This window comes from Hemitrygon akajei, chromosome 21, assembly GCF_048418815.1.
Source record: "Hemitrygon akajei chromosome 21, sHemAka1.3, whole genome shotgun sequence".
Taxonomy (NCBI): domain Eukaryota; kingdom Metazoa; phylum Chordata; class Chondrichthyes; order Myliobatiformes; family Dasyatidae; genus Hemitrygon; species Hemitrygon akajei.
Window position 1 is genome coordinate 33,275,584 of NC_133144.1, and position 23,887 is coordinate 33,299,470.

At 43.9% G+C, this 23,887-nt stretch overlaps 1 protein-coding gene across 50 annotated transcripts in view; it reads left to right on the forward strand.

The window, feature by feature from the left end:
* LOC140714198 (sorbin and SH3 domain-containing protein 1-like) overlaps positions 1-9,617 on the forward strand; it is a 394,119-nt gene extending 384,502 nt beyond the window's left edge. For 47 of the 50 annotated variants that reach the window (XM_073025130.1, XM_073025154.1, XM_073025132.1 and 44 more), the window contains 5 exons: positions 109-207; positions 2,171-2,227; positions 2,701-2,891; positions 4,555-4,661; positions 8,122-9,617. In XM_073025130.1, coding sequence (XP_072881231.1) covers positions 109-207; positions 2,171-2,227; positions 2,701-2,891; positions 4,555-4,661; positions 8,122-8,189 — 522 coding nt within the window. In that variant the 3' untranslated portion in view covers positions 8,190-9,617. The remainder of the gene's footprint in view (positions 1-108; positions 208-2,170; positions 2,228-2,700; positions 2,892-4,554; positions 4,662-8,121) is intronic. The other 3 variants (XM_073025145.1, XM_073025165.1, XM_073025139.1) reach the window with 2 other exon arrangements.
* The last annotated feature ends 14,270 nt before the right edge of the window (positions 9,618-23,887 follow it).

Sequence of the window (23,887 nt, forward strand, 5' to 3'; positions counted from 1 at the left end):
ATGTGTTTTTTTTCCCTCTTTTCACACCTACTATCTTGTAAACTCACCAAACTAGTGCTGGACTGTCAGGAGAAATATTTAGATGAATTTGTGCTTTTCTGTCACCAGCCTAACTCAAGAAGTGACAGTGGAGCTGGAGGAAGGTTTTCCAGGAGTCCGGTTGTGTTTTCTGACTCTCCAGTTAATACCCTGAATTCTTCTTTTGTGGTAAGTGTCCTTCGTGTTTTTTGCCAAACTATTAGCAGATTGTGAATTGTAGGAGACTTCTATGTTACATACTGCATTTCTGTAGTGCCTTCAGAATCTCAGCACATCCCAAAGCTTGATGTAGTCGTGGTTTAGGGAAGTTCTCCTCTAGAGGAAGTTGATCTGAAGGTCAATCAGACCTCTCCACATCTCCATTTAGAGGCAAAGGACAGAAGCTGCTGGAAACTGGAACAACAAACAATCTGCTGGAGAACTCAGCAGGTTAAACAGTATCTGTGTGGGGTGGTGGGTGGGAGGAATGTTTTGCGTTGAAACCCTGCATCAGGAAATTGAACAGGTGTGTCATGACCTGTTTGAGTTCATCCAGCACTTTTGTTTGTTGCTCCAGAACTCCCTTGAGGCTTCATGGGTTAGCTGATGGCCTAAACAGACTCCAGCAAGGCCCAGGTTACCACTCCTCCACTGGAGTTCTTTGTAGAACCTCAGGTGACAGTGCCTTGCTCATAGAGGGAGAGCTCAAATAATCCCGTAACCTTGTGTGAATGCTACTTGCAGTATGTTTGTGACTCACGGTGACAATCTAAATCACCAAGGAAGTAGTCATACCTTCAAACATAACCTCAGTGTGTCCCGAAAGGATTCATTACCAGTACTGTACACTTGAATGTGGGCGTCATTGTTATGCAGAAAGCAGTGGAAGCCATTTTGTATACAGCCAGATCCCACAAACGGCAATGAGATTTCATTTTATCTTTTCATTAGTAAAATCAGTTAAGGGATAAACATGGAGACCAGGCAATAACTCCCCTCCTCTTCATAATAGTGGATGGTATTATGGAGACACAAGAGAAGGAAGATGTTGGACAGTGGAGCAGTAAATAAATTGGTGGAGGAAATCAGCTGGTGGAGGAGCTTCTGTGGAGGCAGAGGGGTAGTTGATGCTTCAGGTTGAGACCCTGCATTGGCGTGCTGATATTATGATATCGATGCAACACAGCAGGAGGCCATTCAACCCATCTTATCCATGCCAGCACTCCACCTGAGCCTCTTTCTAGTTCCAACCCACCAGCTCTTCCTTGGAAAATTTTCTCCACTGTGCCACTTAGCCGGTTTACCCCTGCTGTATAAATGCTCCTGAAGGCCAAATAGAACCTGTCCCCATAGCATCCAACCACACACTGTGTAGAAAAATAAAAATGTTTTCTCATCTGACTTTTAATTAATTTCTGCTTTAATTTGTACTTGGCACCTCACATCCTCTCATTCTCAACACCTTCAATGGGAGCAACCTCCCTCCATAACTCTGTCTGGGCCCTTCATCACTCTATCAAATTCCTCCAGTTTTTCTAAGGAAGCTCTCTTAGTACCTCTAATCCATTCTAATAGCTCTAGTTCCTTGTTCCAGTATTTTTCCTGGACCCTCCATAATATCTTTGCATACATCCTAGAACAAGGTGACCAACATCGAATAGAATACTGTGGCAGAGTTTTAGAAAAGTTTTCCCTCCTTCCGTTTCCAATTTAATACAAGGAGAGAGTGAAATACTCTGGGTGATGGAAAGCAGCTTGTGCCCTCTTCAGTGACCGGCTAAAGAGTCTGTGGTACGGGGTAATGTCTTGGATGAACACTGAGTTTCAAGTACATATTGATTTTCCATTGTATATAAACATCTGAATTATTTCCCAAAGGAAACTGATTCTTCCACATATCTCTCATCTCTTTCCTCTGAGCTTTTCATTTTCATCCCTCGTGTTGCTTGGACTGTCATTTTTAGTTTGATCTGCTTTCATTGTCCTAGAGTGCTAATATTTGCTGACAATCTTCCTCTGTGCTGTCTCGTAGTCCTTTCCGTGCTATTGAGCTTATCAAGTTTGTCATGTTATTAAAAAATGCTGGTAGCCTGTGTGAAGCCAATAACACATGCTGCGATTTTTCCCTTTATAATTTGTCTGATGACCACAGCCTCCCCATCATTCATTGCGAGGACCAGATCTGACAGAGTCTGAAAAGAGCTACGTGGTAAGACGTAAATCACATGACAGGACTTTGCAAAACTTGAAAGCCATTGTACTAAACTAATGCTTGTAATTTACCTAGATCGTGTTCCGGGCAGCAGCGACGAGCTTTAAATGTTAGATGTTAGTAGTGAGATGATGATTGAGTTTTTGGTCTGTGATTGACGAGAGCATGATTTCTGTTTATAAATTTAATTTACCGATAGCAAGCATGACTATTAATATTTGATGTTTTTAATTACTAACTACTGCATCTTTGTGCTGCACTTTTTAATCCTGGAATTAAATCTGTGCTTCTTCTATATCTTGCCTATTTTTTCATGCTTGCCTTTGGATTACTCTGCACCACTGCGATTTCCCGGATCTCCGACCTCCTTTAACTTGCCGGAATCCCACGATGTGTTTGGAATGCACCCCCCACACCCCTCCCCTCTTGTCTCTTTCCTCTTGTTCACTTGATGATGGTCCAACTGACAGGAGACAGTTTGCAATGAGATCATCAACATTGCAGAAAAGTCTGTTCATTACTGCAGTAACCTTTCTCACCCGCTTCACTCTCGGCACAAGGTGTCTCCCCATGACAGTAAACAGTCTTTCATCATTTCTCACCAACCTCAGGGGCAGCAGCGAGGGAGCAGTCTTGAGTGGAGCCAAACTCCAACTACCTTGTAAGTATTCATGCATGGGTCTTTCAATCCACATTCTTCCTGTAACAAACCTGACCTCCACCAATGGCCATTAACTGGCACATTGACACCTCCGATCCATCATTTTGAGGTGATTGGTTGAAGGTAATTGGTGGATGTCAGAGGTAAGTTCTTTAAACAGAGAGTGGGTGAATGTGTGGAGCACACAGCCATGGGTGGTGTTAGAAGCAGATACATTAGGGACTTTGAAGAAACTCTTAGATAGGCGCATAGATGATATAAAAATGGAGGCCAATGTAGGAAGCAACACACAAAATGCTGGAGGAACTCAGCAGGCCAGACAGTGTCCATGGAAAAGAGAACAGTCAACATTTCAGGCTGAAGCCTTTTGGCTCAGATTTCCAGCATCTGCAGATTTTCTCTAGCCTATGTAGGAAGGACGGGTTAGGTTGATCTTAGAGTAGGTTAAAAATTCTTTAGGAAATTGTGAGCCGAGAGACATGAAGTGTTCTATATTCTATGTTCAAGTGATAATTGGGTTTGCTGCCTTAGGCTGTGGAGCTGTTACAATTGGATTTAGTAGCTCCGAGAGAGCGGGAGAATTGACTATGGATAAATAACGGTCTTAAATTGGATTATAATCCTGATGCTTCGACATGTGTGGATTCAGAATTAGGTTATGTTCTCACTCTCATAGCAACAAGCAACATGTACAATGTCAGATAGAGTAACTACATACTGTCTTTATCCCAGAGAAAGGGAGTTATAAACTTTAAGGTAAGAGTGAAAGATTTAAAAGAGACCTGATGAGCAACAACTTCATGCAGAGTACAAGTGGAACAAGTTGCCAGAGGGAGTGTTGAGACAGGTAAAATAACAAAGTTTAAAAGGCATTAGGACAGGTGCATGGATAGGAGGGGGTTAGAGGGGTTTGGGCCAAATGCAAGAAAATTGAACTAGTTTAGATGGGCATCTTGTTTGGCCTGGGTGGATAGGGCCTGCTTACGCATTGCGTTACTTTGCTTCTCTTACCTATAATGTGAGAAATACCTAAACGCTTCACAGCTTAATAGGAGGAGAATTGAGAGTGGGCTAAAAGGGGAAATATTATCGAGGAGTGACTTAGAAAAACATACAGGGTTATAAGAGAAAGTGGGGACAAGCAGAGAAGCACGTGCCATTGAAGAAGTTCAGGGTGACAACAGACTACTCGGCATAAACGATCCTGTGAGTACGTTAGAGAAGGAAACTATCTAAGCAGGAGTCAATACTCTCAAGGGGGAAAATAGTGGGAGCTGGAAATTCAGGACAATAGGAAATTAGACAGGGTAAGTATAGCGCTATTTTGAAAAGAACTGATTTTATTTTACATTTATTCATTTGACCACTTCAAATCTCCTTTATTTTAGTAATTGGGGAGGTTGGAGGTAGGGGCAGGATATTGGAGTGGTCAGAAATAAACCTCTTTATTTGGAGTGTGGTGAGAGCATTGCTTCCCACACAAGATGTGCTTATGGCAAATTACAGTGACGTTTTTATGAGGAAGCTAGAAAAACCCAAGGGAGAAGAAATCAAGGGACACGTCAGTGGGAGAGGACACATGCAGCATATAAACACTGAAGATATCTTCTGCAATAATTTCTTGATTTTTTTTTACACTGTTGTTTGGAATGCTTTCTCCTAGATTCCAGGCAATATATAGCTACATCCCACAGAATGAAGATGAGCTGGAACTTCGGGAAGGTGATGTTGTTGACGTGATGGAAAAGTGTGATGATGGCTGGTTTGTTGGTAAGCAGGGGACTATGCTGTAGCAATATACATAGAATAAAAGAACAGGCATGTGTACTGGTGATCTCTCTAACACATGGTAGGGGATTAAGGAACTTGCATCTTTAATAGTCTCTGTAGCTAAAGCATTTCAAGCCCATTAGGTATTACTGAAATGTAGATACTATTGCGCAGTGATGAACTAAGCACCCCAGGTGATTCCACAAATAGCGATTTCAAGATGTGCTCCACATCAGTGGTGTTGGGTGAGGATAGCAGAACTCCAAATCTTGAGGCATCTGAAACTTCAACCAATGGGAACAGACAAAACAGTACATCTCTTCCAAAATCAGGCATGTTCAAAGACTGGGCTCTCTCTCAGTCCTCCTATTCTGGATTTTGGAGAGGTTCCCAAAGAATGGAAACCAAAAGTATAACACCAGTGTTCAGGGAGGGGGGAAGGCAGGAAGTTAGCAATTTGTAGGCAGTTAGCCTAACGCCTGTCACAGACTCATCACATCTTCGAGGCAAGAGAAGAAAACAGGCTCTTTGGCCCAATAGGAGTGTGCTAACCGTTATGTACTAATCGTGTTCTTAAATATTGTTTGAGCATCTGCAGGTGGGATTAGTTTTGAATGGCATCATGATCAGCACAGACAGAGTGAGCTTTGAAGCATCTGTTGTTGTGCTGCACCCAGGTTCTATGTTCTGGGTACTGTTATGGGAAGCCATTGCTAACGAGATACTAACAGCACATTTAGACAACTATAGGACAACCAAGCAACAGCACCGTCATTTTATGGAAGGGAAATGATATATGACAAATTTGCTGGGATTCTTTAATGATGTAAGATGTAGGAGGAATAAAGGGGAGCAGGGCCTGTGGTGAATTTGGGTTTTTAGAAAGCTCTTGGTGAGGTGCCGTGAAAGTGGATAAAATGAAGGGAAGATGTTAGGAGAAATAGCTGCAGAGTGAGGGGTTAAAGGTTTATTGTTATTCAACCATCTGCATGTTTACAGCAAAATGAAATATTGTTCTGTGGTCAAGGTGCAAAACCACAGTACCACACATAATGCACAACAAATATAGTTACGACAGCACATAATAATCTGCACAAGTCCCTGAGTGACATGGCCTGAAGTCTGATGGTGTATGGGATGTTGTCCTGGAGCCATGTTTCTGTTAGAACAGGCACGCAGCAGTTCCTCATCTCCTACTGGGTCAGCCGCAAATGAAGGCGATCCAGCTTGTCTTCCAGGGAGCAAATACTGGAGAGCAGTACTGGCAGGAGAGCCATCCCTCAACCCAACACTCCTGCCACGCATCTCTTCTCTCCCATGCCGCCTCCGAACCCTCCTCCCTGGGTGGCTGTAACAGGAGACTCAGCGGCATGAGGGCCTATTCTGCGCAGCAGCCGAGGTTACACAGCTTTCCCACCATCGGTCTCTCCCAAAGAGCCAGACCTGCAGTGTTTTGTGTTACCAATGTCCAACGGGGTCTTGCGATCACAGGAAAAAGTTTGACAAACACTTGCACCATTTTGTTGGACCCAGAGAGGCCGCTGCGGCCAACCATGCCACCATCATACTGGAAACAAATGATTCAGCAGAAATGAGGAGGACCTTTCTATCCAGAGTCATCTCCCTGGTGTAAAGTCATTGAATGTACAACCAGTGGTCATTTTATTAGGTACACATGTGCACCTCATTAATCTGATTTTTACCTCATCCTACCCTGTCACTTGTAGAAATGATTTTCCCTTTTCTCAGATCCTCTGTCTCTCTTACATCTGTTTTCAGAATGAGGTTTCCATTCCAGAATATCTGAGATGTGCCCCTGCTTCAAAGAACAGGGTTTCCCTTCCTCCAACACTGACGCTTCCCTCATCCAATTGTCCTTCATTTCCCGGGCATCCATCCTCAACCCATCTTCCCAGGAATAGAACCCACCTTAACAGGAATAGAATTCCCTTGTCCTTACCTACCAACCACGAGCCTCCGCATCCAGCACCTCATTTTCTCTAATTTCTGCCAACTTCAATGGGATTCTACCACTAGACTTTTTCTTCCCCCCACCCTCACTCGTCTTTCTATCAGGATTGCTCTCTACATGACTTCCCTTGTCCACTCATCCCTCCCCACTGATCTCACTCCTGGCACTTATCCCTGTAAGCATGACAGGTGTTACATCGACCCTTTGACCCCCTTTTCTCACTATAATTCGGACCCCACACAGTCCTTCCAGCTGAGGTGACACTTAAACTGCAAGTCTGCCAGGGTCTTCTACTGTGTATGGTGCTCCCGGTGTGGCCTCCTTCGTCTCAGTGAGACTTGATGTGGATTGGGAGACCGCTTCATCGAGCACCTTTGCTCTGTCCACAGAAGTGAAGAGTTTTCTCATAGCCACCTATTTTAACTTTATTTCGCTTTCCTATTCCAACACGTTGGTTCACGGCCTCCTCTACTGCCACTATGAGCTCTCTCCCAGGTGGAGGAGGTGTTGCTGTCTGGTTAGCCTCAAACCTGATGGCGTGAACTTCGATTTCTCTAACTCTTTGTAATTTACCCCCGGCCCTCTCTTCTTCCGTTCCCCATTCGGGCTCCCCTCTTACCTCCTTCTCTTCTCCTCATCTGTCCATCACCCCCCTCTGGTGCTCTTCCTCTTTCTCTTTCGCCCATTGTCCACTCTCCTCTCCTATCAGATTTCTTCTTCTTCAGCCTCCTGTGGGCAAGGAATTTGTACGTTTTCCCGTGACCACGTGGGTTTGCTCTTGGTGCTCCTGTTGCCTCCCACAGTCCAAGGGCATAACAGTTAGAAGGGTAATTGGCCATTGTAGATTGTCCTGTGATTAGGCTGGAATTAAATTGAGGGATTGCTGGGCAGCCTGGCTCAAGGGGCCGGAAGGGCCTACTTGCTCTGTATCTCAATAAATAAATAAATAAATAAATAATATCACCTCCCAGGTTCCCACTTCATCCCCTATTCCCTACTCATCCACCTTCTCTCTCATCTGGTCTCACCTATCACCCACCAGCTTGTACTCCTTCCCTTCCCCCCACCTTCTTAATCTCGCTTCTTCCTTTGCGGTACTGATGAAGGGTCTCAGCCCGAAATGTCGACTGTTTATTCCTCTCCATAGATACTGCCTGACCTCCTAAGTTCCTCCAGCATGTTGCTCTGGTCATACAGACAGTGTGTCACCCTTTGTTGTTTGGTCTAAATCTAGGAAATTCCCACCCACTGGATTACCCTCATCAGGACTGCTGTGATTCAATAAGGTGACTCTCACCCACCTTCTCAAGGATAGTTAAAGGTGGGCAGTCAATCCTGGCCTTCTGGTCCTGAGTAAGAAAAAATAAGAGGCCAGCACCCCGGGGTGCAACATTCACATCTGGGGCTGGGTCACTTCCACTAGTCACTCAGCTGGTGTCTGAAGTCCAGTATCTGCATCCCAACTGATTGTTTTCTCTCTTCACTCAGGTACATCTAGAAGATCTCGGCAGTTTGGTACATTTCCGGGCAACTACGTAAAGCCATTAAATTTGTAGAGCCAGGCTTCACAGTGAACTTTCGATGAAACAACTCTCCAGCGACACTTGTGGAGGTTCTTTCAGCTGTTGAATGAACTGAGCAGCACATCAGAGTCTGCAGCCTGGCATAAACATTCTGCTTACAGTATAAAGTGTCTTTCCTTCACTGAACAAAATTGGGATGCACTGAGCAAGCGAGAAGGGATGAGTTGTACGTGAGCTTAGGGTGTGAGATAGCTGACTGTGGATGTTTATCGGCCGTGTGGGCTCAGCAGCAGGTGGGTTCGGGGGTTCCCTTTGCAAAGGGGAAGTCGATCGCCCATGCTGAGTGAAAGCCTGATCTCCCTTCGTCCCTCCTGCCCACAGACTGAGTGCTACGGCCGCCAAGTTATCGATTAGAGGTTCAGCGGGAATTTGGAGGGGTGAGCAGCCGACTGTACGATGGGGAACGGTGTGGTTAGAAGAGGGTCTGGTATTTACTGGGCTCTGACTTCATTAATGATGACACTGAAATGGAAATTAGACCAGAACAGTTTACAATCAATAGTCTCCATTTATTGGCCCGATGCAGTGTTTATCCTCTGATCACCAACAGTAGCCTCTCCCTTTCCACTCTGTAATTATTTTGAATTGCTTTAGTAAGAAACCTAACACACATAAGTGACTCAACCTCATTCCCCAGCTAGGAAGATGTCACCCCTTGCAACAAATTACCACAGCTAAGTCTTTGGGCTGATGCTTAGATAGAATGAGTTTCTTTAACATATCTGTTAAGTTGATAACAGTCACTTTGAGCTGCAACATTTCGTAATACTTTCAGCTTCACAATCTATAAATAAAAAAAAATATATATTTTTTAAAGAAAAAGCACACCTTTCCCCCCACCAAAGGGAATTAACCATTGCTGGGATAAAGCTTTGTGTAAATATGTACATTTGATTTTTGTATAAAAAATGTGTACTTGTATAGAAAATAATTTAACAAAAGGAATTTAAATGGTGGACTGAAAGCAGAGAAACACTCCACAGAGCTCTTTAGTTTTACTGTTTATCTGAAAGAAATGGAGCTCGGTACAACACACCCGAGGGAAAAGCGTGGCAAAACCTAGCCCATGCAAACTATATGTTTAAAACAACACCAGCCACTGGGGAATTTCCTTCTCATCTTATTTTAGGAAATTCAACAGCAAAACCACTTTGCTTTTTCTTTTAAAGTCCAGAAATACAGCAGGAGATGACTGGAACTACAGTAGCCCTGCTGTATGTAATCAAACACTATCATGCCTTATATTTACCATAATTTTGTGAGCTACAGGTCTTTATAACCAGACATCTTGTGTTGAGCTATTTTTCTTTTTGTAGTGCTTCATGATCCGATAAAAGATAAGAGCCTTTATTTACTGCTGTGGTTGCAAAATGCAATATTTAATAAACTTTATTCAAGCCACATGTGCCTTAGTACTTCTTAGTGTCTCTCATGCTCAACTGCATCATGGAGGCAGTCGTTGAGATGGCTGGGCCTGGGCTGTTGTTTATTGAGTCAAACCCAAACCCCTTTCATTTCCCCAAGTCCTACTAATGTTTTCCATTGCGTATTTAGCAACTTCTCTTTTGAAATTCACTGTTGGATCTGCTTCTGCTATCTTCCTGAAGCACTGCATTCCACATCATAACGATTGCCACTTGAAAAAGTAATAGTTCATGCCAGATTTGGTTCTTCTGCTGGTCAACTTGAGTCTGCATCGAATTATACAAGTACTGTGGGGACTGGAAAACCTCTGCTGGTCTTACAGTGAGATCACCCTCCTTGCCAGCAGATACAGTATCTTCCTGTTAACACTATTTCAACTGGTGTTTGACATGTGTATGAAACTATCTGTTTGGATGGCACACAGTCAAAGTTTTTCCACTGTATCTCAGTGCGTTTGACAATAATATACCAGTAACCACTTTCACCAGATCAATACTAACCTTGCCTTTTGCAAGCGTGATGGGGGCACAAGAAATCATTGAGGCTGGAGTCCCGAGCAGCAAAAGATGCTGGATTAACACCATCTTGCCTGATCCACTTGAGTTCTTTCAGCATCTTGTTCCGTTGTATGCTGCTCCTCCAGGATCCCGTGTTTTCCAAGAACAACCCCTCTTCTCCCGTCTCTATGTGATCATTACTGATACCATTCTAACAAATCTCGCTCCTTTCTGGAGCCACAGAGATGAAGTCTAGATGAATCTGCTCAAATGCAGAGTTTTGACCTGAAACATCAGCTGTTCATTTCCCTCCATGGATGCTGCCCAACCTACCAAGTTCCTCCAACATCTTGTTGCTTCCTTCCATCATTCACTGGGAAATGGTTGTACTACTAGTTGAGGCCTGACTAGTGAATTATAAAGACATCATATAGCTTTATATCTATATTGCACAGAATTCCTCAATTAATAAAGGTAAAGATTTTATTCACTTGAACAACATTTTCAAACTGTCTAGCCACTGTCAAAGACTGACGTACACTCACCACCGGGGTTCTCATTCCTACAGTCTCTTAAAATCTATCATTCATAAGGACATTGTCTGGACTGGAGGACGTGTTATATGGAGAGACTGGATAGGCTGGGGCTTTTGTCCTTGAAGCATAGGAGGCTGACAGGTGACCTTATAGAGTTAAATAAAATGGATATGCAGTCTTTGTCCAAGGGCAGGGGAGTTTAGAAATAGAGGACACAGGTTATTTTCTTAATATGGATGTAGACTGTGGTAATAGGCACAGTCTAATGAGACCATGCTCCCATTTACACTCATGTGACCTATTAACCAACATGTCTTTAGCATGTGGGAGGAAGCCAGAACACCTGGAGGAAAATAATGGGATCATGGGGAAAATGCACCAATTCTTTGTGGGAGAAATGAAGTCGAGCTGCTGACACAGTAATTGCGTTACGCTAACCTCTATGCTACTGTGGTGCCCCGAAGGTGAGAGAAGACACATCAAAGGAGGAACTGAAATGCAGCTTTCTCGCATACACTGTGGTGGTTTTATGGAACAAGTTGCCAGAGCCGTGAGGAGGAGTCGGTGACCCACGTCATTGCACACTGTGGGTTCGCGGAGGAGGATGGAAGGGACAGTGTCGAGGTTCATCCCCAGCAGCTGTGTAACAGAGGACTCTCTGATCTACGGGCTGTTCCCGGGGACGCACACCGAGACCAACATCCGGTGCTGCTGGCAGATCATCAACTCGGTGAAAGACGCTCTTTGGTCGGCCCGAAACTTGACGGTCTACCAGCACGCGGAGATGTCCGTGGGGGAATGCTGCTGACTGGCACATTCTCGGCTGCAGGAGTACGTGCTGAGGGACGCACTCAAACTCAGTGCAGGCACCACAAGGGCCTGGTGGGGAAGGACCACAGTCTAGGGTTCTTCTCCCGCGGGAGTTCAGGGGTAGGGGGGTGAGGTGTATACCCCTCAACAAGGGAATATTAATATGGAATAACAGAGTGCCACATGGGTGGCTAAAGTGTGGAAATGTAAAGACTGTAATAGAAACATTTGTAAAGGACTGAGAGTAATTGAATGGTTTATTGTATATAATTTTATTTTTGAATAAAGTATATTTTGATTTTAAAAAAGTTGCCAGAGGAAGTGGTAGAGGCAGGTACAATGATGTTTAAAACACATTCGAATGGATAGAAAGATAGGAAAGGTTTAGTAGGATATGGGACAAATGAAGGAAAGTGGGGCTAGCTCAGGTTGGTTAGCATGGAGAGGTTGGGCTAAAAGGCCTATTTCCGCATGTATAACTGCTGTTGACCCTTTGGCCCAAACAGTCGATACCAACCACAATAGCACAGTCTTCTATGGGGTGGTGTGCTGGGGCAATGACATCAAACGGGCTCAATAAACTGTTTAGAAAGGCTGGCTCTGTTATTGGAGTCAACCTGGACACACTGGAGGCTGTGGTAGAACAAAGGACACTCCGGAAAATCCTGGCAGTTCTGAACAATGTTTCTCACATTTTGCATGCCACCTTGGCTGAACAGAGGAGCACTTTTGCAATAGACTAAGACAATTGCGCTGCTCCAAAAAGCGCTATATGAGGTCATCCTTACCCCTGGCTATTAGGCTCTGTAATGAGTCAACCTATAGCTGGGGAAATTATGACTCCCTCCTGTGAGACTTTTCATGGTAATTTTTTTTTCTACTTTTCTTCTAATATTTGTATCTGTGCACTTGTAATGCTACTGTGACACTGTAAGTTTCCTTTGGGATCACTAAAGTATCTATCCTCCCTGCGAAGTATTTGCGTTATTATTTCCCACATTATTCCTATAAACTTAAATCAGTTTAATTTTCTGCTGCCACATGCTTAAATATTTCTGCAGACTACATTCTAATCCCTGCCTCCCTAATTCTTGCTAGAGTTCAAGTTCCGTCTAGTCCATAAACGTTGCTGTGTGGCTCTGGCACACTGTTGAACTGCACTAAGATTTTGCTGAGTTATAGAGTGCCACCAGGTGGCAGCACATGATATGCAATAGACGGAATAAACACGGGATTCTGAAAATCAGGAGCATCACGCACAAAATGCTGGCGGAACTCAGGGGATCGAGTAGTGTCCGTGGAAGTGAACGAACAGTTGATGTTTCAGGCTGAGACCCTTCGTCTGCACCGGAAAGGAAGGGGGAAGAAACCAGAATAAGAAGGTGGGGGTGGGGGAGGGGGAGGAGGACAAGCTTGAAGGTGATCGGCGAACTCCGGGAGAGTGGAAGGTGGAGGGAATGAATTAGGAAGCTTGGAGGTGATGTGGAAAAGGCAAATGGTTGGAGAAGAAGGAATTGATAGGAGAACGACTCGTGGAAGAAAGGGCGGAGGAGGGGCACCAGGTGATAGGCAGATGAGGAGAAGCCGGAGTGGGGAAATTAAGAAGAGGGAATTGGGAGGGGGAAAATCTTTAATGGAAGTTGGAGAAATCGATGTTCATGCCATTAAGTTTTAGGCTACCTAGGCAGAATATGAGGTTTTGTTTCTCCAGCCCGAGACTGACCTCATCTTGGCAGAAGACGAAGCCATGGACAGATATGTTGGAATGTGAGGATATGAATTGAAATGGTTGGCCACTGGGAAATTCCACTTTATGGAGATGGAGCTGAGGTGCTTGACAAAGCAGGTCCCCAAATCTACATTGGGTCTTACCAGTGTAGAGGGGGCCACACCAGGAGCACTGGATACAGTAGATCACATGTGAGTGTTACCTCACCCGGAAGGACTGTTTGAGGCCCAAAATGGAGGTGAATGGGCAGGTGTAGCACTTCTGCCCCCCGCAGGGATAAGTGCCAAGAGGGAGATTGGTGGAAACGAGTGGACAAGGAAATCATGGGGGGAGCAGCAATCCCTAAGGGAAGCGGAGTGTGTGGGGAAGTAAAGACATGTTTGGTGGTAGTGTCCCATCGAAGGTAGTGGAAGCTGCAAAGAATGCTGTGTTGGATGCAGAGGATTATGGGATGGTAGGTGAGGATGAGAGGAGCTCTTACCGCTGTTAACAAAATAGAGAGAGTACAGAGGAGATTTACTAGAATGTTACCTGGGTGTCAGCACTTAATTTACAGAGAAACGTTGACCAAGTTAGGTCTTTACTCTTTGAAGCGTAGAAGGTTGAGGGGGGACTTGATAGGGGTATTTAAAATATGAGGGGGACAGATAGAGTTGATGTGGATAGGCTTTTTCCATTGGGAGTAGAGGAGATTCAACAAGAGGACATGAGTTGAGGGTTAAGGGGCAAAAGTTTAGGGGTAACACGAAGGGGAACTTCTTTACTTAGAGAGTGGTAGCTGTGTGGAACGAGCTTCCAGTAGAAGTGGTAGAGGCAGGTTCAATTTTGTCATTAAAAAAAAAAATTGGATAAGTATATGGACAGGAAAGGAATGGAGGGTTATGGGTTGAGTGCAGGTCGGTGGGACTAGGTGAGAGAAAATGTTTGGCACGGACTAGAAGGGGCGAGATGGCCTGTTTCTATGCTGGAATTGTTATATGGTTATATGGTTAAGGAGGTGGGAAGATGGGGGGAGCATAAATGTCCGGGAAATGAAGAAGACGTGGGTGATGGCAGCATCAGTAATGGAGGAGGGGAAACCCCACTCTTTGAAGAAGAAGGACATCTCTGATATTCTGGATAGGAAAGCCTCATCCCGGGAACAGATGTGGCAGAGATGATGCAACTGAGAAAAGGAAATGACAGGATGGGAAGAGGTATGATCAAGATAGCCGTAGGAAAAGATATCAGAAGGCAAGGATGTTGACACCACGTCCCACATCCTATATGTAGCTTTCTTACATTGCCCGTCGTAGACTAAGGACAATAGTTTGAAGTTGGCCCATCTGTACTCTCTTGTGTCTCATCAGGGACCCTGCAGCTTCAAGGTGAAATGCAACAGCCTTCAAGCATCCAGACCTTAGCCACACAAGGGAGATTGTGATCTGGAAGAACTGTCCTGGGTCTAAAATGCAAGTATCATTATAGAGAAAGCACAGCAGTACCTCCATTAGAAGTTTTCAACGATGCAGCATGTCATCTAAGACTTAAACAAGTAGCTATAGATACACAATGGAGAGAATACTGACTTGTTACATCACGGCGTGGTATGGAAACACAAATGCCCTTGAATGAAAAATCCCACAAAAAGTAATGGATACGGCCCAGTCCATCATGGGTAAAGCCCTCCCCACCATTGAGCACATCTACACGGAGCATTGTCACAGAAAAGTAGCATCCATCGTCAAGGATCCCACTATATAGGCCTTGCCCTCTTCCCACTGTTGCCATCAGAAGGACTCACATCACGAGGTTCAGGAACAGTTATTGCCCCTCAAACAATGGGCTCTTGAACCAAAGGGGATAACTTTTCTCACCCCAACACTGAACTGTTCCCATAACCTACGGACTCATTTTCAAGTACCCTTCATTATATGTTCTTGATATTTATTGTTTGTTTGTTTGTTTATTTATTATTATTTTGGGTTTTTTTTCTGTATTTACGCAATTTGTTTTCTCCTGCGCATTGGTTGTTAGTCTGTTGTGTGTGGTTTTTCATTGATTCTATTGTGTTACTGTGAATGCCTGTAAAAAAAAATCAATGCTTTGACTCCAAGATCCCTCTGTAGAACTACACTATAAAGGGGTCTGCCATTGACAATATGTTGTCCCATTACATTTGTTCTCCCAAAGTCCAAAACCTCATAGTTGGCTGAATTGAATTCCATCTGTCATTTCCTTGCCCATTTCTGTAACTGATCTATATTCCATTGTATCCTTTGGCAATCTTTACATAGTTTGTGAATTTGTGCTACTTCTTAAATATGTAAATATACAAGTCCTAGTAAGATCCCTGCCAAACATTAATAGTCATTTACCTACTGCCAGAAAATATCACATTGACCGTTATCCTTTATCTTCTATAGGCAAACCAATGTCAAAACACATCAACTGGTATTTAAAATATTCTCAAAACACGAGTGTTGTTCATGCAAGTTCTTTAGAGCAAAATTAAGTGTTTTATTGTGCTGACGTACAGCAGGTTGCACTGCTGTGGCAGCTGCTGCCTGCTGCTGAGACCACGCTTGGACTATTTTGTACAGTTCTGGTCACCTAGCTACAAGAAATATGTTATTAAGTCAGAAAGGATGCAGAAAAGAATCACAAGATCATAAAACATAGGAGCATAATTGGGCCACTTGGCCAATTGTGTATGCTCAATCATTGCATCACGGCTGATTTATTATCCCTCTCAACCTCATTCTCCTGCCTTCTTCCCATAACCTTTGACACCCTGACTAGTCAAGAACTTATCAACCTCCGCTTTAAATATGCCTGATGACTTGGCCTCCACAGCAATCTTTGGTAATAAATTCCAAAGATTCACCACCCTCTGGCTAAAGAAAATCTCTCATCTCTATTCTAAAGGGACAAACATGTACTCTGAGGTTGTGCCTTCTTGTCCTAGACTTCTCTACTATAGGAAAACTCTTCTCCACATCAATATTTTTTGGTTTCATCCAATATTTTTTGGTTTCATCCCCCCTCATTCTTCTAAACTCCAGCAAAAACAGGCCCAGATCCTTCAAACACTCCTAATACATTAATCCTTTCATTCCTAAGCTCATTCTTATGAACCTCCTCTGGACTGTCTCCAATGTTAACATACCCTTTCTAAGATAAGGGGCCCTAAACTGCTCACAATACTGCCTGCTGTATCCTAGTCCTCTCAAAATGAATGCTAATATTACATTTGCCTTCATTACCATGGTCTCAACCTGCAAATTAGCCTTTTGGAAATTCTGCACAAATTTAGAAAATAGCCTACATCTTTATTTCTTCTACAAAGTGCATGGCAATACACTTCCCTGCACTATATTCTATCTGCCGTTTTTTTTGGCTATTCTACTAATCTTTTTCCCAGGATAGGGGATTCTAAAACTAGATGTAAGGTGAAAATGGAAAGATTCAAAAAGGGATTAGAGGGTTAAATTATTTTCACACAGAACGGTGGGTATTTGGAACGAGCTGCCAGAAGAGAGGGTAGAGGTGGGTACAATTGCAATGTTGAGAAGACTTTTGGACAGGTACATGGATAGAAAAGCCTTAAAGGGGTATGGGCTAAATGCAAGCAAAGGACTAGCTCAAACAGACATCTTGGTTGGCATGGACATATTGGGCTGAAGGGCCTATTCTTCATCTAAAAAGGTTGATAATGTCATTCATGCTGTATAGATTGGTTCAAACTATCCTTACCACAGCCGACATTGTAATAATTATTCTTTAAAAATTCTGGCCACAAATTCTGGCAGCAGGCCACGAGAATGATCCCAGGAATGAAAGGATTTATGTTTGAGGAGCGTTTGATCGCTCTGAGCCTGTAATCAGTGGAGATTAGAGGAATGGGGTGGAGGGAATCTCATTGAGACCTACCAAATATTGAATGGCCAAGATAAGTGGATGTGGAGAGTCTAGGACCAGTGGGCAGAGAGTCAGAATACAAGGATGTCCCTTTAGAACAGATTTGAGGAGGAGTCTCTTTAGCTAGAAGGTGATGAATCTGTGGAATTCATTGCCACAGATGGTTGTGGAGGCCAAGTTATTGTGCATATTTAAAGTGGAAGTTTATAGGTTCTTGATTTGTAATGGCATCAAAGGTTTTGGGGAGAAGGCTGCAGAACGGGGTTGAGAGGGACAATTATGTCCGGCATGATCAAATGACAAAGCAGATTTGATGGGCTGAACAACCTAACTATGCTCCTATGTCTTATGATCTTATGACCACATGACTGTGAACTCTTTGGACTCTTATCAGGCATACACTGCTCCGGTAATGATTGCACATGGCCTTCAATAAGTTGATTACTATCTCATGATTTTTTATTACCTGCTTGTCATACTCTTCCTGTACTTTCATCCCCTCCCCTGAGGAACAGACCCCTTCTATAGATAAATACGAGAGGGGTCTCAGGTTCTTTTACCCAGAGAACTAAAGGTCACGAGATCAGAATCCAAATCAGATTTATTATCACTGGCCTACGACATAAGATCAGTTGTTTCGCAGCGCAAGATATAAAAATATAAAAATTACAACATTCAATAAATAGTGTTTTTTTAAAAAAGGGAAAACATGGTGGTGCCCATGGTCTGTTCATAGATCTGATTGTGGATGGGAAGAACTTGTTCCTAAATCGTTGATAATGGGTCTCTGGGCTCCTGTAGCTCCTCCTTGATGGTGGGAACCAGATGGTGAGGATCCTTAATGATGGATGCTGCCTTCTTAAAGCATTGTCTTTTGAAGGTGCCCTTGATGTTGGGCAGGTTTGGTGCCCATGATGTAGCTGGAAGATCCCACTTGCTCTGGCCTCACCTGGAAGCTCTGTTAGGAGTCCTGACTGCTAGTGAGGGAGGAGGTGTAGGGACAGGTGAAACACTTGCAAGGATAAGTACTTCCTGGTGACACTTCACCTGTGACTCTGTTGGGATCATATACTGTGGTGTGACCTCCTGTATATCGATGAGATGGGATGTAGATTGGGAGACCATTTTGATGAGCATCTATGCTCTGCCCACCAGAACAAGTGAGATCTCCTAGTGATCACCCGTTTTAATTCCACTTCCCGTTCCCATTCTGATATGTCCATCCATGGCCTCCTCCACTGTTTGAATAAGGCCACACTTAGGTTGGAGGAACAACACTTTATGTTTCATTTGGGTAGCCCCTGATGGCATGAACATTGATTTCTCAAACTTCCAGTAATGCCCACCACTTCACCATTTCCCATCCCTTTGTCCCTCTCTCGTGTTAACTCCTTGCCCGCCCATCGCCTCCCTCTGGTGCTCCTCCACCCCCCTTTTTTTCTTTCTTCTATGGCCTTCTGTCTCTTTCACCAATCAACTTCCCAGCTCTTTGCTTCATCCCTCCCCCTCCAAGTTTCACCTATCACCTGGCATTTCTCTCTCTCCTCCCCCCACCTTTCAAATCTACTCCTCAGCTTTTTTTCTCCAGTCCTGCCGAAGAGTTTCAGCCCAAAATGTTGATGATTCATTTTTCCATAGATGCTGTCTGGCCTGCTGAGTTCCTCCAGCATTTTGTGTGTATTGCTTGGATTTCCAGCAAATGCAGATTTTCTCTTGTTAGTGTGAAAAATCACTGCTTTTTAATTTGGCATCAGTCAGCCCAAATGCATTAACATAACACAGGCATTTGCAATTGACGCTAATTCAAAATTGTTCTCTTTAAGCGATGTATAGCAACTACTGGCCACACAAATGCACACAACTGCCACTAGTTAAAAACTGTTGCAATGTCCAAATCTTCATTTTCATTGTAACATTCAAGATGTTTGTCGATACCTTCAGATTCTTCATAGTCCCTAATTTGCTGAAGTAGTGGTATCCTCTCATTTTCACTTATGGCTATTTCTGGCATCCCCAAGCTTGAATGTTTGAAACCAGAGTGAGTAAAATGGTTCTGAATTGTCTTACTACTTTTTTCTTGCCAACTATCACTGACAAATCGCTGCTTTTTGAACACAACACAAAACTGATAGTATTTGAAAGCAGTTCACTCCAAGCACTATAGTGTTTAATGGCCACTCAAGTGCACATGACTGATGTTAAAGAGAAACTGTTCAGCAAGTCTCCTGTCCCAATAAAGTGGCATAGTATCCCAAATAAACAAAAGAAATTCTGGCTGGTTTCTGGATTCATTTTTGTTCTTTAAGAGTTGTCCCAAAGAAGCTGCTGCCTCAATTATTTGGAGATGTCCAGGATGCTAGGGAGGCTAGTGCCCATGGAGCTTTTGCAATCCTGTGCAGTGGCCCCTCCATACCAGACTGTAAAGCAACCAGTTAGAATGCTCTCCACAGTATGTCTGTGGAAATTAGCGAGAGTCTTTGGTGACATACCAAGTCTCCTCAAACTCCCAGTGAAATATAGCCATTGTTGTGCCCTTCTTTGTAATTGCATCAATATGTTAGGCCCAGGATAAATCTTTAGAGATGCTGACACCCAGGAACTTGAAACAGCTCACCCTTGAAAGAGATCACTGCTGATCCCTCGATGAGGACTGATGTGTGTTCCCTCAACTTCCCTTCCTGAAGTCCACAATCAATTCCTTGGACTTATTGGTGTTGACAGCAAGATTGTTGTTGTGACACCACATAACCAGTTGATCTATCTGTATGTCTCCTTGTCGGCCATCTGAAATGCTGCCAACAATAGTTGTGTCATTGACAAATTTATAGATGGTATTGAAGCTGTGCCTAGCCACACAACTGTGATTGTGGAGATAGTATAGCAGTGGGCTGGGCATGCATCTGCAAAGTGTGCCGGTGTTGATAGTCAGTAAGGAGGAGATGTTCTTCGCAATTGGCACTGACTATGGTTTCCCTGAGAGGAAGTCATGGATCCATTTACAAAGGGAGGTGGAGAGGCCCAGGTTTTGGAGCTTGTTGATTAATACTGGAGACATGATGGTGTTGAACACTGAGCTGCAATCAATAAATGGCAGTTTTTAAACAATAATAAACAGTAGGTATTGCTATTGTTCCGGTGATCTATGGTCGAGTGGGTAGCAACAGAGACTGCATCTGCCATAGACTTATTGCAGCAACAGGCAGATTGCAGAGGGTCCAGGTCCTTGCTTAAGCAAAGTCAATTCTGGCCATGACCAACCCCTCAAAGCACTTTATCACATTAGATGCGAGTGCAACCTGGCAATAGTTGTTGAGGTAGCTCATACTGCTCTTTTTGGGCATTGGCATGGCTATTACCTTTTTGAAGCAGGTGGGAATCTCTGACAGCACCAGTGAGCGATTGAAGATATCCTTAAGTACTCCCACCAGTTGGTTGGCACAGGTTTTCAGAGCCCCACCAGGTACACCATTAAGGCCTGATGCCTTGCAAAGGTTCAACCTCTTGAATAATGTTCTGACGTCAGCCTCCAAGACAGATCTCAGAGTCACCAGATGCTGCAAAGATTTGCACAGGTGTAGTTTTATTCTCCCTTTCAAAGTGTGCAACTGGGAGTGAAGCATCACAGACTTTCACGATCTTAGATTTTGCTTTGTAGGAATTAATGGCCTGCAAAACTTCCCAGAGCTCATGTGTATCCGATTCCATCTCTAACCTCAATCAAAATTGTTTTCTCACCCTTAAAATAGCCTTCCATAGGTCATATGCCCTTTTCTTATGCATTTCTGGATCACCGGTCTTGAATGCCATAGACCTAGCCCTCGGCAGATGAAAAATCTCCCGGTTCATTCCTGGCTTTTGGTTGGGATTTGTCCAGCACGTTCTCAAAAGCACACACTCTTCCACACAGGTCTTGATGAAGTTGGTGACAACTGTGGCATATTCATTCAGATTCTAAGATGAATGCCTGAATGTTGACCAGCCTACCAACTAAAAGATAGATAGATAGATAGATAGATAGATACTTTATTCATCCCCATGGGGAAATTCAACTTTTTTTTCCAATGTCCCATATACTTGTTGTAGCAAAACTAATTACATACAATACTTAACTCAGTAAAAAAAAATATGATATGCATCTAAATCACTATCTCAAAAAGCATTAATAATAGCTTTTAAAAAGTTCTTAAGTCCTGGCGGTTGAATTGTAAAGCCGAATGGCATTGGGGAGTATTGACCTCTTCATCCTGTCCGAGGAGCATTGCATCGATAGTAACCTGTCGCTGAAACTGCTTCTCTGTCTCTGGATGGTGCTATGTAGAGGATGTTCAGAGTTTTCCATAATTGACCGTAGCCTACTCAGCGCCCTTCGCTCAGCTACCGATGTTAAACTCTCCAGTACTTTGCCCACGACAGAGCCCGCCTTCCTTACCAGCTTATTAAGACGTGAGGCGTCCCTCTTCTTAATGCTTCCTCCCCAACACGCCACCACAAAGAAGAGGGCGCTCTCCACAACTGACCTATAGAACATCTTCAGCATCTCACTACAGACATTGAATGACGCCAACCTTCTAAGGAAGTACAGTCGACTCTGTGCCTTCCTGCACAAGGCATCTGTGTTGGCAGTCCAGTCTAGCTTCTCGTCTAACTGTACTCCCAGATACTTGTAGGTCTTAACCTGCTCCACACATTCTCCATTAATGATCACTGGCTCCATATGAGGCCTAGATCTCCTAAAGTCCACCACCATCTCCTTGGTCTTGGTGATATTGAGACGCAGGTAGTTTGAGTTGCACCATATCACAAAGTCCTGTATCAGTTTCCTATACTCCTCCTCCTGTCCATTCCTGACACACCCCACTATGGCCGTGTCATCAGCGAACTTCTGCACATGACAGGACTCCGAGTTATATTGGAAGTCTGATGTGTACAGGGTGAACAGGACCGGAGAGAGTACGGTTCCCTGCGGCGCTCCTGTGCTGCTGACCACCGTGTCAGACCTACAGTCTCCCAACCGCACATACTGAGGTCTATCTGTCAAGTAGTCCACTATCCAATCCACCATGTGAGAGTCCTGCATGCACTCCTCCAGCTCCCTTGTCTATACTTTCTTGGTCCTCACCTCTCTGCCTACATGTTGGAAGTAGAAGTACAACCAGATAATTGGACATTCAAAGTGTAGGCTTGAGATGGCACAATAAGCACTCTTGATTGTGCTATAATAGTTGTCAAGCACGTTGGCTCCTCTAGTTCCACAGGTGATATGCTGGTGGTGGTTGTTCAGAGACCCCTTCAAGCTGGCCAAGTTGAAATCCCCTGCAGTGATAGGGAAGGCACAGGGTGCAGTGTTTTGTGACTGCTGGTCATAGTGCTCAACTTCTCCAGCACCTGCCTGACATTGGCCAGAGGTGGAATGTACACCACTACCAGGATGAATGGGGAAAGTGGACGAGACTTGACCACTAGACGTTTCAGGTCGGGTGAACAGGACTGAGTCAAACCCGCCATGTCTGCACCACAATGAGTTAATCATGAAGCAGACTCCACCTCCTCTACCTTTAAAAGACTCATCATGCCTGTCTTTACAGTGAATGACAAAGCCCTCGAGCTGCAGTGCTACTTCTGAAATGGCAGGGTTGAGCCATGTTTCCATGAAGCAAGAAGTACCAAGCAATTCTTGATATCCCTCTGGTACAGCAATCTTGCTCTGAGGTCTCCAATTCTATTTTACTGGGATTCCTGCACTTTGACTCCCAAGTCCCTTTGCACCTCCAATTTCTTAATTTACTCCCCTTTATAAAATAGTCTACACTATTATTCCTTCTACCTATATGCATGACCATGCACTTCCCTGCACACTTTGCCATTTACCATTTGCCACTTCTTTGCCCATTTTACTTATCTGTCCAAGTCCTTTTGCAAACTACCTTCCTCAACACTCTCTGCCCCTTCACCTATCTTTGTCTCATGCACAAACTTGGGCACAAAGACATCAATTGCATCATCCAGATCATTAACTATCAAGTGAAAAGTAGCCAACCCGACAGCAACCCATGTGGAACACAGTAGTCACTGGCAGCCAGCCAGAAAAAGGGCTCTTTTATTCCCACTCTTCTTTCTGCCAGAAAGTCAACCTACTCTCCATTCAAGTATCTTTCATGTAACACGCAGCATGGGTTCATTGACCAGCAATCTCATGTGACACCTTGTCAAAGGTCTTCAGAAAAGTCCATAAATATTTTTAAGCAATTGTAGGTAAACACTCAAACTCATCTACTCTGTTAAACTAAGAAAGTATTTTATGGTGTGCTGTTTAACCTGATTACTAAGTTTTAGATTTAGAGGAACATTAACCTATCTGTTTTCTCTGTCCCCCTTTAGAATGTTCTCTTCCAATCTGAGACATCCATGACCTTGGCACCAGGAAGACAACAAGCCATTCAGTAATCCTGCTCTCAGCTGTAGAAGCCGCTGTCTGTCCCCTTGATAATAAATCCCCCATCTTATGAACGGTTCAGAGCCAACTGTGGTGTCACAGATTTGCCTGCTGCCGCTGCTACATTCCTCTCCCCCCCCAATATCCCCAGTGGTATCAAAAATAGTGTACTTGTTTGAGTGGGGAGTAACTGGGGGCTCCTGCGTTAACTGCCCTTCCAGGTGGTCTCCTAACTCCTAGCTTTCTGTAGCCGTGGGTTGACCAACTCACTAAACAAGTTATCTTCTGTATGTAAAAATAGGAGTGAATTAACAGTGTGTTAGGCTATTTTCAACAGCAGT